This window comes from Juglans regia, chromosome 14, assembly GCF_001411555.2.
Source record: "Juglans regia cultivar Chandler chromosome 14, Walnut 2.0, whole genome shotgun sequence".
NCBI classification, from domain to species: domain Eukaryota; kingdom Viridiplantae; phylum Streptophyta; class Magnoliopsida; order Fagales; family Juglandaceae; genus Juglans; species Juglans regia.
In genome coordinates this window covers 4,175,593-4,190,663 of record NC_049914.1, presented here as the reverse complement: position 1 = coordinate 4,190,663, position 15,071 = coordinate 4,175,593, and the positions used below count along the sequence as shown (strand labels likewise).

Here is a 15,071-nt window from a genome sequence, read left to right as displayed (position 1 = left end):
TAATAAAATATTAAATATTTTAATAATATATTTTTTTTAATATTTTACAAATTTAATTAATAACTTTATTAAAAAATAAAATTATTATTTTTCAATTATTTTTTCCCTCAACCTAATTATTCAATAAATATATTTTGTAAACCATTCACCCAACAATCACATAAACAAACATACCAACATTTCTTCTACCCATAAAAATAGTCCACTAAAATTACAAAAACAGTCTATTATTCCATCAAAACAGTCCACTAATTACAAAACAGTCCACTAAAATTACAAAATAGTCCACTAATCCATAAAAACAGTCCACTAAAATTACAAAACAGTCCACTAATCCGTCAATGAAGTCCAATAATTACAAAACAGTTCATTGCCATTACAAAACCAGTCCACTAATCCATCAAAACAGTCCAATAATTACAAAACAGTCCACTAAAATTACAAAAACAGTCCACCCTTCCATCAAAACAGTCCACTAATTACAAAACAGTCCACTAAATTACAAAAACAACAAATATTACATCATCAATTTGTTTGGATAAGCTGGTATGCAAAGAAAGATGTAGAAAAATAGCAAAGAAATCAACTTCTTGTTCTGTTTTGCAAAGAAAAAGAACAACTTTGCAAAACATCAACAAAATTAAACTTCTTGTTCTGTTTTGCAAAGAAGAACAACAAACACATTTTATTCCTCATCTATTTTGCAAAAAACAGAAAAGTAAACTCTGTTTTTGGTTGTGGAGTTAGAAAAGTGTCTTAACAAATAATATATGTGGTGTTTTCGGGATCAAATGGCATTGAAAGAAACCATCGATCGGTATAGCCACAAACGTTATATGTAGCGTCCAAACCATTACCCACATACATATACTACTACATACACACATAAATACACCCTAAAGTATGCTTACATGAAAGGAGAGAGCAAACAATAACAGCAAAGTGATAGAAAAACAAGTATTGTATAGCAAACAAGTATTGTATAGCAAACAAGTATCCTATTCTGATCATTATTATTTAGCAAAGATTGCTGTGTTTTTATGTTGTGGACTCTTTTCACTTCATTAGTCAATATAGGTGCATTACAATGTTCCTATCTACGGGAGTTGTTTGGGGAAGATTTACAAATGCAATAAAAATAATATATGGAATTAGAAACCTAATTTGTACATTAATGGAACTCCTTTTACTAATCCATAAAAACAGGTGTTTTCCCATATGTTTTTAAGGTTTTCTAATGCACCTAAAGTGAAAGTTTACACAATTAGAGCTGTTTATATTTATGTTTAAAACTTGTTATTGATGAATTCTATCCTCAAATACTTATCTAATTCTATACTTTTTCCCTTTGCAACACTCAACAAAGTAACACATTGAACATCAATTATGAAGTAAAAGACCCTGTTAGTTTGGATTCATCCTATGAAAAACAAAGCTGTGCAAAGTAAACGGGATCAAATGACTGAATGAGCTTTTCTACTACCAAAATGACTAGCAAGCAGAGTAAGACACGAGAAAATGGCTATACACGAAAAGCAAACAAACCCAAAAACAACAAATCAGAAACAATGGATTGTAGTTACTGAAAACAGAAAAAAAAATATATATATATATATATATATATATATATATGGGGGCTCAACTCTCAGACTCTGAGAGGAGGTTTGGCTGGACGCGATAATGAACAACTGAAGAAACATAACCATACACAAACTTCAGACAAATCAACAACACCAACTGTAAAAAAATCAGCAACGATAATAACCAGCTTACCCAAACAAATTCATACCCATTTCAGAAATTAACAAATTCGTACTCAATACAAAGCTTACCCAAATCGAGAGAGAGTTCTGTGTTGTTGAGCCAAGCCGACAGAGAGAGAGAGAGAGGGGAAATTGCCCAACCGTCGAAGATCGACCCACGAAAGGAGAGAAAATCGATTGAGAAAGAGAGAAGAAGGATCAGAGTTTCAGAAAAAGAAAATGGCAAACGGAGAGAAGAGCGAGAGAGAGAAGCCGCGATGGAGCTGCAAAAATGGAAAGGGTGAGGGAAAGGGGAAAAGACGAGATGCGAAGCCGAGATGAGGGCGAGACGAGGGCAGAGAGACGACGGCAAAGAGACGATGGCGAGACGAGGGCGAGACGAGGGCAAAGAGACGAGGGAAAGAGATGAGGGCAAATACGAGGGAAATAGAAATCACGAGGGAAAGAGAGCGGAAATAATAAAATAAATGTTTGCTTCTTCAACAGTTACTCGCCAAGTATAGTGAGTGTGGAGATTTTACTGTAGCTAAAGTTAGAAAAATATAGCTTTGCCGAGTTCAATGCCAGAGATTTTAGCTAAATTTCAAATGTAAATTAGACTTGAACTTGGCAATGGCTAGTCCATTGCCAGTGCTCTAAAGAGGTTCAGCTTAAAGGTGGTAGGAAACATCAGTGTGATGTCTGGCATTTGAGTACTGTTATTACATCCACAAAATAATATCACAAATTGACGTGCTTTCATCTGATCTATTAAATTTATTTTATAATAAAGATAATTTTACATTCTAACGAATTACATCAATCTATATCAATTTTATTTTTGTGTAATCCAATATTTCCCTCGCATTTATAAGCTTTTGTGGTGAGGATTTTTCCGAAGAACAGTCTGTCAAACAAGAAATGTACGAGGCTCACAGAAGCCCTTGCGAGTTGAAACGAATGGCCTTCAATTACTCTGGAAAACACAATTTCAAAGCCTTCCAGAAGAAAGAAAATTCAACAAAAAAGATATTTCTTTCCTTCTATCAAGATTCAAGACCCAAAACTGTAGTGGTGTAATTCGTGTTAACAATAAATAACTACCGGCAACCTGCTCTCCCGACTATCCCCAAAATCAATAAATAACAATCCACCGCTTCGCTTTTTTGAAACAATTTAAATCAAATATTTCTTACGAGTTACGATAATTAAAAAAATAAATAGATATGTTATATCGGCTAAAAATTAATATACTCTTAATGTAGAATCGGGATGCATTTAAAAATACTGCTAGTTTTTATTTATGTTATTTATAATAAATATTTATATTTTAAGACAGTGCTACTTGTATTTTTTTTTTTTAAATTTTTCACTAGTGTATAAATTGTTATATTTAATTTAATTTAATTTATTCAAAAAATATTAAAATAATGAAGAAAAGAAGAAGAAGATAGATTATCTTATCCGGTAGTGGGTTAAAAGTGTGTTTTTCTCTGTTTCATTACTTTTTGAGCCTTTTTAGCTCTTTGTGGCCGTGTCTCAACCAGGAGATCCTGCCATTAAGCTCTTCGGGAGGAATATTCCGGTGACGGACTCTCGGGTTCCATCGGTTTAAGAAAAAGGCTCCGACTTGGAGCGTCAGACCCCGTCAATTCCTACAGTCATGGTAATCCGACGCTTCCACCTTTGGCCTTCGTATATATATATTTTCCTTCCTTTAAACGGTATGTTTCCATTTATGGAAACTTGGATTGTTTGGCGCTTCCAAAAGTTGCTTTCTATTTTTGTAGGAAACAGCAGTATATGACTTTGTTTTTGCCTTTTGGTTACTCAACGCAGAAATTCTTGCATGGTTTTGGATTGTATTCTTGATTTACTTTCTAATTCCAGATTCATTGATATAAGCTAAGCTTTGAATGTTGCATAGTCTGCATTGAAATACTACATAGGAGCTTCTATTTACTTTAATAGTCAACACGAATAAGAAAGAAGTAGATACTCCAACTAAATAATCAAAGGGAACGGAAGGAAAAGATGTGATGCGCTTATGGGTTGCAGTTTTTCTTTTGTAGAAGAAATAAGAAATTGAAAAATCTCAGTTCCACACTTCACCTGGGCCAAGGTAAGCGGGCCAAAATGCACAAATAAACAAAAGATACCGCGGAGCATCGGGATAATTACAAAATTATAAACTTTTGATACAGGTAACATCATTTTGGTGGGTTCTGATAGAGAGTTCAGATGAGATGTTTTGTTGAAAGTTGAATAAAATATTGTTAAATATAATTTTTTAGTATTATTTTTATTTTGGGATTTGAAAAAGTTGAATTGTTTATTATATTTTTGTATGAAAATTTGGAAAAGTTGTAATGATGAGATAGATGAAATAAGATAAGATAAATTTGTGTATCCAAACCCACCGCTCAGCAACAAGTTATATGATCGCTAATGTGAATACGTTTATACCTCCAAGAGCAGTAAATGACAGAGTTAAGCAACTCCTTATGGAGTAATAATCTATAATTCAAATGGATTTGTGTGATATCATTGCACTTACAACCGACTCCTTGATAAACCAGAATAGAGGAAATAGACATTGAGGAAGCAAGATGCCAATTTCATTGGGTGTCTTTGGTTTTGGGTATAAAGAACGAAACATGGATTGGTGATATTGGGTGGGTTAGACTTGTACCCCGAATTCAGGGATTTTGTGTTTTTAGTGTTAATGTTGCTCTTTATTATTACCTAACTCTATGATCTTTTATTAAAGAATTACAAACCCAAATCCATCTAAGATATGGAGTAAGGCATGCTAGATTTGGTTACATAAATTGTTGTGGTTACTGCATGCCTAATTGAGGTTTAGGATTCCATTTCTGTTGCTGGTATTTTTTTTTTAAATTCTGTATTAATGAGAATATTAGCTTTGGCAATTTCAGTGATTTACTGGTCTGTCCAATTGTATGTTCAATTACAGTATGGATGTGAAGAAGCAACAATAACTGAAGTTGATGACCCTTTCATGGCAACATCTTGTGAGCAGGATTGTCCTTCTGAATTAGATACTCAAAAAGAGATTGACAACCAAAATCCTACACAAGAGAACGAGGCTAAAGTAGAGCGAAATTCTGAGCAAGACCAAATTGGCAAAGGCGGTGCAGGTGGCCAAGCGAAGGCTTTAAAAAAGCCAAATAAGGTCCTTCCTTGTCCTCGCTGCAATAGCTCGGAGACAAAATTTTGCTATTTCAACAATTACAATGTAAACCAACCTAGATACTTTTGCAAGAATTGCCAGAGATATTGGACAGCTGGAGGAACAATTAGAAGTGTTCCTGTTGGGGCTGGAAGGCGCAAGAATAAGCATTCAACCTCACCACATCAACAGGTAGTGGAGCCCTCTAACGTATTACCGGTCATCAAAACGGACAGCCTTAGCTCTGTCAGCAACCAGCATCCCTCATGTGCTGGACTAGAGTTTGGCAAAGATGCTCCGCTGTGTGAATCCATGACAAATGTTCTTAATCTCAGAGACCAGAAGAAAAATGTTGGAATTGGGCCTTCAGCTTCAGAGGATAGTAGTGACGAGCCATTGCCATCTGGCTCGTCCTTGGCAGCCGCTGCTCCACAGGATTGTGAATTTCCAGAAAAGGAAATCATGCAGGTTGGTCTCCCAGGACACTGCAACAGTTTCATTCCAACTCATGGACTGCAGTGTTACCCTGTTTCACAATGTGCTTACCATTGGAACCCCGGTTGGAATGCAATGGTGTTTGGATCTAGTAGCAGTATCTCTAATAATGGTCATATGGGTTCTCCACCTATGGTGCCAGTTCCTGGCTTCTGTGCACCAACATTCTCATTTCTTCCTGCCCCATATTGGGGTTGCATGCGAAGCTGGGATGCCAGCTTGGTTGGATCTACCGGCAGCCCATCAGCTTCATCTTCTACTAGCAACGGCAGCTGTTCAGGTAACAGCTCACCGACCTTGGGAAAGCATTCAAGGGATGCAAATCCACAGGCTGAAGAAACAAAGGAACGGAGTCTTTGGGTACCTAAGACACTGAGAATCGATGACCCAGAAGAGGCTGCCAAGAGTTCCATATGGTCTACTTTGGGTATTAAGCCTGAAAAAGACAAACCCAGCATCAGAGATAGCATTTTTAAAGCTTCCCAATCAAAATCAGATACCAGTTCTCGTACATCAGATGCTGATCACGTTTTAAAAGCAAACCCAGCTGCTTTTTCTCGCTGTCAATCCTTCCAGGAAAGCACTTAAAATACACTTGCGTAGTTTAATATATATGCACAATGTTTTGGTGGATTGGCCATGTATTTTGGATGCCAATGTTGTATGAACTGCACCAGAATGCCATCGTTTCTGCATCTGCTGAGGCTAGGTCTTGAGATCAATGGTTTAGAAGATGGCAGTGACTTGCGGCATCCCTCTCCCTTCTTGCATTTTCTTATTAAACCAGTGTTCCAATATAGATTACACCTCTAAGTGATAGATTACACATGCATCTCATGTTTAATTCCATGAAGAGAATTTTCATTATGCAAGATTACATCATTTTGAGGAGGACTGCTACCCCAAATTCCATGGAACGATTTCTAAATTACAGCAGCTACGATCAAGACACTTATTTTCTTCAAAAAATTTTTCCTGTTTATCTCTCCTCCTGGCACTGGAACTCTTGCGTGTCTTTTAAAGATACCTGTTAACTGAATATCTTATTTATGGATTTGGTCATTGGTGTCAACCCCTTGATATTAATTTGAGCCCTGCCCTGCACAATTGAGATGTCTTTTATAATTGCAACCCAGAAAATCCCCATAGCGATGGTTATGGTGAATTTGATGGCTTTGTTGATCACTTCGTACTCGTGCAGCTTGGACCATTAACTATCATTCACTTGGCATAGATGCCTATGATATAGTGGTTGACCTTCGAGATTCCTCAGTTGCTCCTTACTCTTTTGAGAACTTTTTAAAGTCCTCCTGAAACCTTTCATTTTCCTCTAAATAAATGCTGCCTACTTCTCATTAGTTTCTTCACATTTATTACAAGGTAAAAGTTGTTTCACTGACCACAAACTGTTGATTGTCAAGACTTCAAAAGATGGAGTATCTTTGAGTTTGATGGTGTTAAGCTAAATAAAGGAATGACAAATCAATCCAAAGCTTTTTTTTTTTTCATTTCTTTTATGAGAAACGCTATTCTACTATATATTGTCATCCCAAGTCACATATGAGCATTTTAAATCGTTTTATATGTCGCTTACTTAGATGAACAACCACCACTAAGGTTGTGTTTGAATAATGAGGTGATCTCAGATATTATGTGAATATAAGTAAAAAAATAATGATAAAATATTGAATAATAGTGAATAGTAGTGAAAAATAATAATAAAATAATAAATAATAGTGAAGTATTATCCAAACTAGCCCTAAGAATGACAAAATCTAGAATGAAGAAAATTATAGCTTTTATTATGGATGATTGATTTGGCGTATCACATATGAACTTGACATCCCAATATTCTGGTAGACCAACTATGGCCATCACATTTACTCATATGAAATTTCCAAAAAAAAAAAAAAAATCCCGTCAAATACCCAATCTTAAGCCCAATATTCACTCCTTCAAAACAACACCAGCCGATTTTGCATTTGACCAAAAAAAGAAGAAAAGGGGAACAAAGAGGGTTGAAGGATATATTTGTGCATGTATAGGCATATACAAGAGACATTTTGGAGTAGCCATATGGATGTTTTCATCCAATGCCGTTGCATTGGACTCATATATGTCATAGCAACACTGCACAATAATTCGTGCGTGCATTAGGAAGTTGAAAAGCAAAACATCTCTCTGGAGGATGTCACAGCTCAGTCTTCATTGTTCTGGGCGTCTCCTCTCCATGAATCTTGAACCTGTGCGGCCACAAACTGCAAATTCCAAAGAACATCGTCAACAGAAGGCCTCTCAGATGGTATGCTGGACAGACACCTCACGCATATCTCCATCATTGTCTTCAATGATTCATCGGAGCACTCCTTTTGAACTGTTGGATCGGCAATACTTCTTCGAGATGAATCATCAGTGGTTATGCTTGCTTGTACCTGTGGAAGTAGCAGAAGCAAGTAGCCATATTAACGAAGTCATAATATTATAGTTTCGAAATAATATGGTTTGTGTCATGTGTGATATGAAAGGAAATACTCACGAGATCTTTTATGATACCAACTTCATTATGGAACATGATTGACCTTCCCAAAATGATCTCCAGTAAGATTACTCCTATGTCGTATACATCATTCTTATCCTCATGTTGTATCCTGTGAGAGAGAGAGAGACAGCACTACATTAGCAACACTGTTAGACAACTGAGCATCTGATATATCCATCAGAGCTCAGACGTAGTTTTCGTGCAACATCAGGACAAGAAGATCTTCTTACCTTGCCTGAATAATTCCTTTAGGTCCAGCAGATGAAACTCCACCTACCTGAAGGACTCAACCCAAAATATAACTGAGAGAATTAGAATTTAGCAACAAGGAAAGAATATTTAGTTGAATGAAGTCAAAACAAGTTTCTTTTGCTATACCATTCCTCTGTTTCCGGCTAACTGAGGCAGATTATTACTTCTGATTTTAACATGAAGATTCTGATCCAAAACAACGTCTGTTATCCTCAGGTTATTTGAATATAATCCAGGAAAAATCCCCGCATGCAGAAATTGAATTCCCTTCACAACTCCGATTGCAGCTGCTATTCTTTGTGTCCAAGTAAATTTTTGTCCTGCAAATCCTGCCAAGCCAACTTTTAGATGTAATATCCAACTGATGGAGACTTTAAGACTGGATTCTTGAATATAGAATTTGATTGCGATTTGTGGAGGATTGAATGCTGATTGGATTAGGTCGGTGCTAGAAGAACTGATGACTATGGCTTACTTCTCTAACCAAATAAAGTATTTGCCGGATATAGGTAACTGGTAAAAGGATTGAATGAGAATTGACTGTACCAGAGATGTAGTCTCTTAATGTCCCACTTGGGATAAACTCGAATATAATAAATAATCTGCTGACGCTTGAGTCATCCTGGTGGCACTCAAAGCAGTGTCCAAGAGCACTGACCAAATGGCAGTGTCTAAGTTTTGATATCAGCTCAATCTGGGGCATATATGTCTGGGGACTGTGCCTCTTTCTCATTTTTAAGCTTCGTATGGCAATGAGACTTCCATCAGAAAGTATCCCTTTATATTCCTGACAATGTAATGGAAGCAGTACTTGTTAATCAGAGAAAATTTGCATATATCTCCAGAATCAGAAGCTGCTAAGAATGGAATTAAAAAAAAAAAAAAAAAAAAAACTCTAATGAATCCTCTAACAAACCAGTATTTCTTTTCTGTAGTTCAGAAGGTGTGGAAACAACAGCAAAGATTATTCACACTCGTGGAAATCTTGATCTTCATGGTAGACTTCTTCCAACAAACATGTGAAAAGAACTGTTTACATGAAACGGGTAAAAGCTACCTGATCCCCGAATTACTGTTATGGCATTTACAAAGGAGGGCGCTCTTGGAGGTGGCTAAATTCTGTTCTCTTGTAAAATGCTTGATGTAACCAACTTCGGTCTCCCCCATTCATCCAATAGGTCTATTGGGGTGACAGAACACATCACATTTTATCAAAGACTATGTTTCATTCAAGAGATATTGGTAACAGCTTGAAAAGAGGGCAGTCTTTTTTTTTTCAAAATAAAAAAAGATAGAGGGCAGTCTATCTTAATCTAGATTAAACAGGCAGTATAAAAATGCAATAGCCATGTCCATCTGCCACAGACAGACAGGGATATACATGGTCTGGGACATAAGCCTACACTTGGAGAATATCCAACACCAAGTTCAGACAAGAGGAAGAGAAGATCCACGCTATACTGGCAGTTTGATAAAATACCTCTTCAATCACGTCCTCCATTACAATTCAGTTCTATAAGATAGGTATAGTATGTGCTACGTAACATGAAATTGACTTTTCCAAGGGTATTATTACTTGATATAGCTGCACTTATGTCATGGGTATCCAAAACCTATAAAAGTATTTTAACAAATTATTGGAGTTTGTTCATTGACATGTACAGAGAGTTGCTTGAGTAGGAAAGTTTTTTTTTATCAAGTTGCATTAGTCCTAACGAATACAGGTTGGCTATTAAATCCTTCTACAAGTCAGCCCCAACTAGGCCATATTCTCTATTAAATTCCAGGACAAAAGTACCGCAATATAATGAGATACTTCTTGAGATGATTGGGATTTCATTTCTGGTTTAACTATACGAAAACTGTACCTGACCACTTGAGCCTTCACCTATGAGAGACGATGCATGAAAGTTATTTGTAGCCTCCTTGAGCTCCTCCAAAGCATAGGTTCGATAAGCAGGAAGGCTAGCTCCCAGCTTCATTGTCTCTGATATATACCCTGCAAACAAAAGATTTCAAACAGGCATATTGTCATATGCATAAACAAAAAGGATACTCGAGAACTCATCTCACAGAGTTATCAGGCAATACTGCTGAAGTTAAAGCAGAACCTGATATACCATTCTGAAAATACAAGCAATAATACTGTCTACAAAAAACAATCTCTCAATGTTTTTCTTTTAAACAGGAGCTTGAATGCATTCATATAGATTGATGGAGTAACTAAATTGGCTGAAACTCCATTTGCAAGGTCTTCTTCGATAAACAAACTAAATCCATCCAGAGAGGTTATCTCATGTAACGTCCTAATAAAAGGTCCAAACCACGTAGTCTATACTCCAAAAATACTAGTTAATGATACAATTCGATTCTCATTAGAATCTTATAAAGAGCAAGAACTTCTCATTCCTTCCTAAGCAATGTGAGATCCGATGCACTACCTACCCTTATCATATGGGGCATCACAATTTACCCCCATTAAAATCCCGACATCCTCGTTGGACCAGTCTGTCATAGGTGGCACGGCTCAAGTACCACATTTTTAGTTGGAATATGCTCTGATACCATTTGTAACGTCCCAATAAAAAGACCAAACCACATAACTTATACTCTAAAAAGACTAGTTAATGATACAATTGGAGCCATATTGGAACCTTATAAAGAGCAATAACTTCTCATTCCCAAGCAATGTGGGATCCCATACACCACCTACCATTATCCTTATCATATGAGCTATCACATCTCAATATATATTATATATATTGTAGGGAGTAGAGGCAAAGGGGACTCTCAAGATTTTGAATCTGTACTATGATGAGGGTGGGTTTAGATCACAAGGAGTTGATGGAGCATAAATAAGAGGTTGGGGAGGGAAGGTCTTGAATTGTAAGCATTACAGAGAGAAAATAAAATAATAAAGTAACACAAAGCAATAAAACTGTCCTCCAGAACGAAGAAGAAAACTGAGAAAAATATCTCACTTGCATCTGAAAGTAATTTTGCTGTGTTTACTGGAGACACACGCTCGGTAATTGACCTTGTTGGAGGAGTTTTTATGGAAGGCTTGTATACCCTCCTGATAACCAAGAAACCCACCCAAAGAACTGCAATAGCTCCCACCATCCCTCCCACTGTACCTGATGTAAGAACTGCTTTGGCAATAGGTCTACTATGCTTTTGCTCATGTAGAGGAATGTTTACTGCCAGAGCTTCATTGTGGCAAAGGTCAGAAGGATGCTGTTGATCGTTATCATTTGAGAAGCAATTTTTAGCATACAGCACAACCCTGCTTTCGGAGTCCAACTGCAAACAAGTGGGCAAATCTCCTACCAAAAGATTTGAGGATAAATTGACAAGAGTAAGCTCATCATTGCACGACATGTTTTGGAAGAGCTTCCCAGTGAACTTGTTTTCCGATACATCGAGATAATTAATTGAGGGCAGTGACAGCAAGGATGGCAAAAATGGTCCAACAAATTCATTCAAAGAAATATCCAGCTTTTGGAGCTGATAATAGGAGCCTATTTCGGCAGGTATGCCAAAGCGAAACCTGTTCTTTCTGAGCACAAGAGAAACCAACTTGGGAGCCAAAGTAGGGAAATGCGGCCCAAAAGAATTATCTTCCAAATCAAGAACTTGAAGGTTTGTCAAGCTGCTAAGATCAGGCACTTCCCCCGACAGATTATTCCTTGAGAGAGCAAGAACTCTTAAGGCCTGCAAAGTTGTCACAGAATTCGGTATAATCCCACTAAGTGAATTGTTCTTCAAACTCAGCACGGCCAAAACAGGGAGTGAACCTAGCCAACCAGGAACTTGACCTGTGAACTGGTTATTGTCAAGTATGACAGTTTGGAGGCTCTTCAGAGATGAAAGCTGTACTGGAATAGTACCATTGAAGTAATTTATGCTTACATTTAGTATTTCCAGTGAAGATAAACTACCAATACTTCTAGGCAATGGCCCCCATATACCCAGAGAAACCAAAGAGAGCACTTTCAAGCTTGATAAACTAGCCAGAGCGGTGAAGAAAGTATCCGATAAGAGATTTTGAGGCGGTGGAGGAACACCATAGTTGCCAATAATGTGCAGCTGCGTTATGTTGTCTTCATAGCATGCTAGAGTTAGATATGGAGTTGGTTCAATGCTGCAGAAGTCTGTTGTGTTGCTGAAGCTACTTAAAGCCAGTGGGTAGTCAAGAAGCTGCTGGATTTTCAGAAGACTCTGAGTTTGAAAGGGTTGCAGCTGGTCTGAACGATGGGTAGCAAGAAAAACAATCAGCAGAAGAAGATGAAATGAATACAGAACTGGTTTTGCCATTAGAACTATCAACTTAATTGGAAGTTGGAAAACAGCCAATGGGTATTATACAGTACTTTCGAAAAACCAGAGTTGCAGACACGCCATTGAATACAGGCGAACTCTTTATCCTCTCTCTCAAACCTTCTATATTTTCAAGAGGAAAGCAGTTTTAAAATGAGGGTACTCCAAAGTATCAAAAAAAAAAAAATGAGGGTACTCTACAAGAAGACAAATTTCCAAGGATAGTGCTACAGACCCCGCTGGGGGCTCCCGCTGGGGGCTGTAGTAGAAATTGTATGTGTTTTTTTTTAAGTTGTTTTTTATATAATTTTTTTTTATTTTTTAATATTTTTTTAAAAATAAAATAAATTTAAAATATCATTAAAAACACCTTCTTAATCAAGAAGTAAAATAAAAATTATTTAAAAATACTTCCTTAATCACGAAGTAAAATAAAAAATTATTTTTTATGATTTTTTATTTTACTTCGTGATTAAGCAAGTATTATTTAATAATATTATAAATTTTTTTATTTTTTAAAAATATTTAAAATTATTAAAAACATCTATATAAAAAAAAAATTAAAAAATACACCTCATAAAATACACTGGAGCTCCAGCGGGAGCTCCCAGCGGGAGCTCCAGCATTTTCCAATTTGGATAGTGCTACAGCCTCCCGCTGGGAGCTCCCGCTGGGGGCTGTAGTAGAAATTGTATGTGTTTTTTTTTAAGTTGTTTTTTATATAATTTTTTTTTATTTTTTAATATTTTTTTAAAAATAAAATAAATTTAAAATATCATTAAAAACACCTTCTTAATCAAGAAGTAAAAAAAAAATTATTTAAAAATACTTCCTTAATCACGAAGTAAAATAAAAAATTATTTTTTATGATTTTTTATTTTACTTCGTGATTAAGCAAGTATTATTTAATAATATTATAAATTTTTTTATTTTTTAAAAATATTTAAAATTATTAAAAACATCTATATAAAAAAAAAATTAAAAAATACACCTCATAAAATACACTGGAGCTCCAGCGGGAGCTCCCAGCGGGAGCCCCCAGCGGGAGCTCCAGCATTTTCCAATTTGGATAGTGCTACAGCCCCCGCTGGGGGCTCCCGCTGGGAGCTGTAGTAGAAATTGTATGTGTTTTTTTTTAAGTTGTTTTTTATATAATTTTTTTTTATTTTTTAATATTTTTTTAAAAATAAAATAAATTTAAAATATCATTAAAAACACCTTCTTAATCAAGAAGTAAAAAAAAATTATTTAAAAATACTTCCTTAATCATGAAGTAAAATAAAAAATTATTTTTTATGATTTTTTATTTTACTTCGTGATTAAGCAAGTATTATTTAATAATATTATAAATTTTTTTATTTTTTAAAAATATTTAAAATTATTAAAAACATTTATATAAAAAAAAAATTAAAAAATACACCTCATAAAATACACTGGAGCTCCAGCGGGAGCTCCCAGCGGGAGCCCCCAGCGGGAGCTCCAGCATTTTCCAATTTCCAACTCTAAAGAAAGATTCAAGCCAGGTGTTGGGTATGACTAGACGTTGCATGTTCGTTTACACCAAACTCAGAAAATGAGATGCCAACTCCTAATTGGTAAGAATTAGGCGAGTACGTAACATCTCTGTTTTACTAACCCAGTTTGCCTCCTCTCCTGTTGTTTTGCTTGTGTTACCGACTTCTTTATTAGACCATATCTTCTCCTGACCATGTATTAATTTGAGATTTAAATGCTTCATTATTTCCTAGAAAAGTTGAGAGCAGCTCGGAGCGTCTCGACTTTGGATTGATTTGAATTAAGTGATGAGATAATTTTAAATAAAAGTTAAAATTTAAAAAAATATATTATTATAATAATATTTTTATTTAAAATTTTAAAATTTTAAAAAAATTTTAAAAAAATTGAATTATTTATTATATTTTATATAAAAACTTAAAAAAATTATAATAATAAAATTAAATAATATAAAATTAAATACTCTTTGAATCTAAATGGGTTTCATCTCATCCCATGCATTTACATATAATTAAAACGGCTCTGAGCCTTCTTTACCCAGCTTTATAGTTAAAGATACAATTAAAAAGAGACAATTAATGAGATAAGACATTAATATAATTTTTAAAGTGTATAAATTTTAGGTATTTTATTTAAAAGAGTGGAACTTTATATTAAAAAATAATTTTTTTTATATAGATCACAAATTTATCTATTTTTTAAAAAAAAAATATATGAGATTTACAGATTTTAAAACTGTATAAATCATTTCAGAAAACAAAGATAAACACCACGTAACAACAAATAAGTTTTATCAATTGGTACAATTGAATATAGTATAATGCTTTATTCATCCACAGTATATGAGGGGTCATGTTTTTTATATTAGTATATAAAAGTTTTCTACTTATACTAGTAGTACTTCACTTAAATAGAATTTCATTATTCTTATATATGCATGGTCTTTATTTAATAATTAAAATAGTACTGAGATCGAATAAATAAATATTATAAAGCAGCTTTAAAATCAGTAGAT

The 15,071-nt window shown here is 35.1% G+C and overlaps 2 protein-coding genes and 1 non-coding gene across 7 annotated transcripts; 1 reads left to right on the top strand and 2 right to left on the bottom strand.

Annotated features, from left to right (window-relative positions):
• Nucleotides 1-764: 764 nt before the first annotated feature.
• LOC118344648 lies at nt 765-894 on the bottom strand. The gene has a single exon (XR_004798423.1). It is a non-coding gene; the product is annotated as a small nucleolar RNA snoR80 (small nucleolar RNA).
• Nucleotides 895-3,251: 2,357 nt separating this feature from the next.
• Nucleotides 3,252-6,307, top strand: LOC109008025 (cyclic dof factor 2-like). Of its 4 annotated transcripts, none has more exons than XM_018987962.2 (2): nt 3,252-3,408; nt 4,786-6,307. In XM_018987962.2, exons 1-2 carry the CDS (start codon nt 3,406-3,408, stop codon nt 6,016-6,018), a joined length of 1,236 nt encoding a protein of 411 aa, XP_018843507.1. In that variant the 5' UTR covers nt 3,252-3,405; the 3' UTR covers nt 6,019-6,307. The 4 variants fall into 4 exon arrangements, with proteins under 4 accessions (XP_018843507.1, XP_018843505.1, XP_018843506.1 ...); XM_018987960.2 differs by having other exon boundaries at nt 4,720-6,307; XM_018987961.2 differs by having other exon boundaries at nt 4,682-6,307.
• A 1,077-nt stretch (nt 6,308-7,384) lies between these two features.
• LOC109008024 (probable inactive leucine-rich repeat receptor-like protein kinase At3g03770) lies at nt 7,385-12,692 on the bottom strand. 2 transcript variants are annotated; one of them, XM_018987957.2, is made up of 7 exons: nt 11,203-12,692; nt 10,090-10,220; nt 8,768-9,008; nt 8,348-8,550; nt 8,200-8,246; nt 7,967-8,078; nt 7,385-7,862 (listed from the first exon to the last, which is right to left on the bottom strand). In XM_018987957.2, the coding sequence occupies exons 1-7, from the start codon at nt 12,536-12,538 to the stop codon at nt 7,629-7,631; spliced, it is 2,304 nt and encodes a 767-aa protein (XP_018843502.2). In that variant the 5' UTR covers nt 12,539-12,692; the 3' UTR covers nt 7,385-7,628. The 2 variants fall into 2 exon arrangements, with proteins under 2 accessions (XP_018843502.2, XP_018843503.2); XM_018987958.2 differs by having other exon boundaries at nt 8,348-8,541.
• Between the last annotated feature and the right edge of the window lie 2,379 nt (nt 12,693-15,071).

What these genes read in the sequence shown, in the direction of transcription:
- LOC109008024 (XM_018987957.2), bottom strand. Translation starts at nt 12,538, where the DNA reads ATGGCAAAACCAGTTCTGTATTCATTTCATCTTCTTCTGCTGATTGTT. An exon ending in GTGAAGGCTCAAGTGGTCAG is followed by an intron (nt 9,009 to 10,089) that starts GTACAGTTTTCG and finishes TTACATTGTCAG; the next exon opens with GAATATAAAGGGATACTTTC. An exon ending in TAGCCGGAAACAGAGGAATG is followed by an intron (nt 8,247 to 8,347) that starts GTATAGCAAAAG and finishes TGAGTCCTTCAG; the next exon opens with GTAGGTGGAGTTTCATCTGC.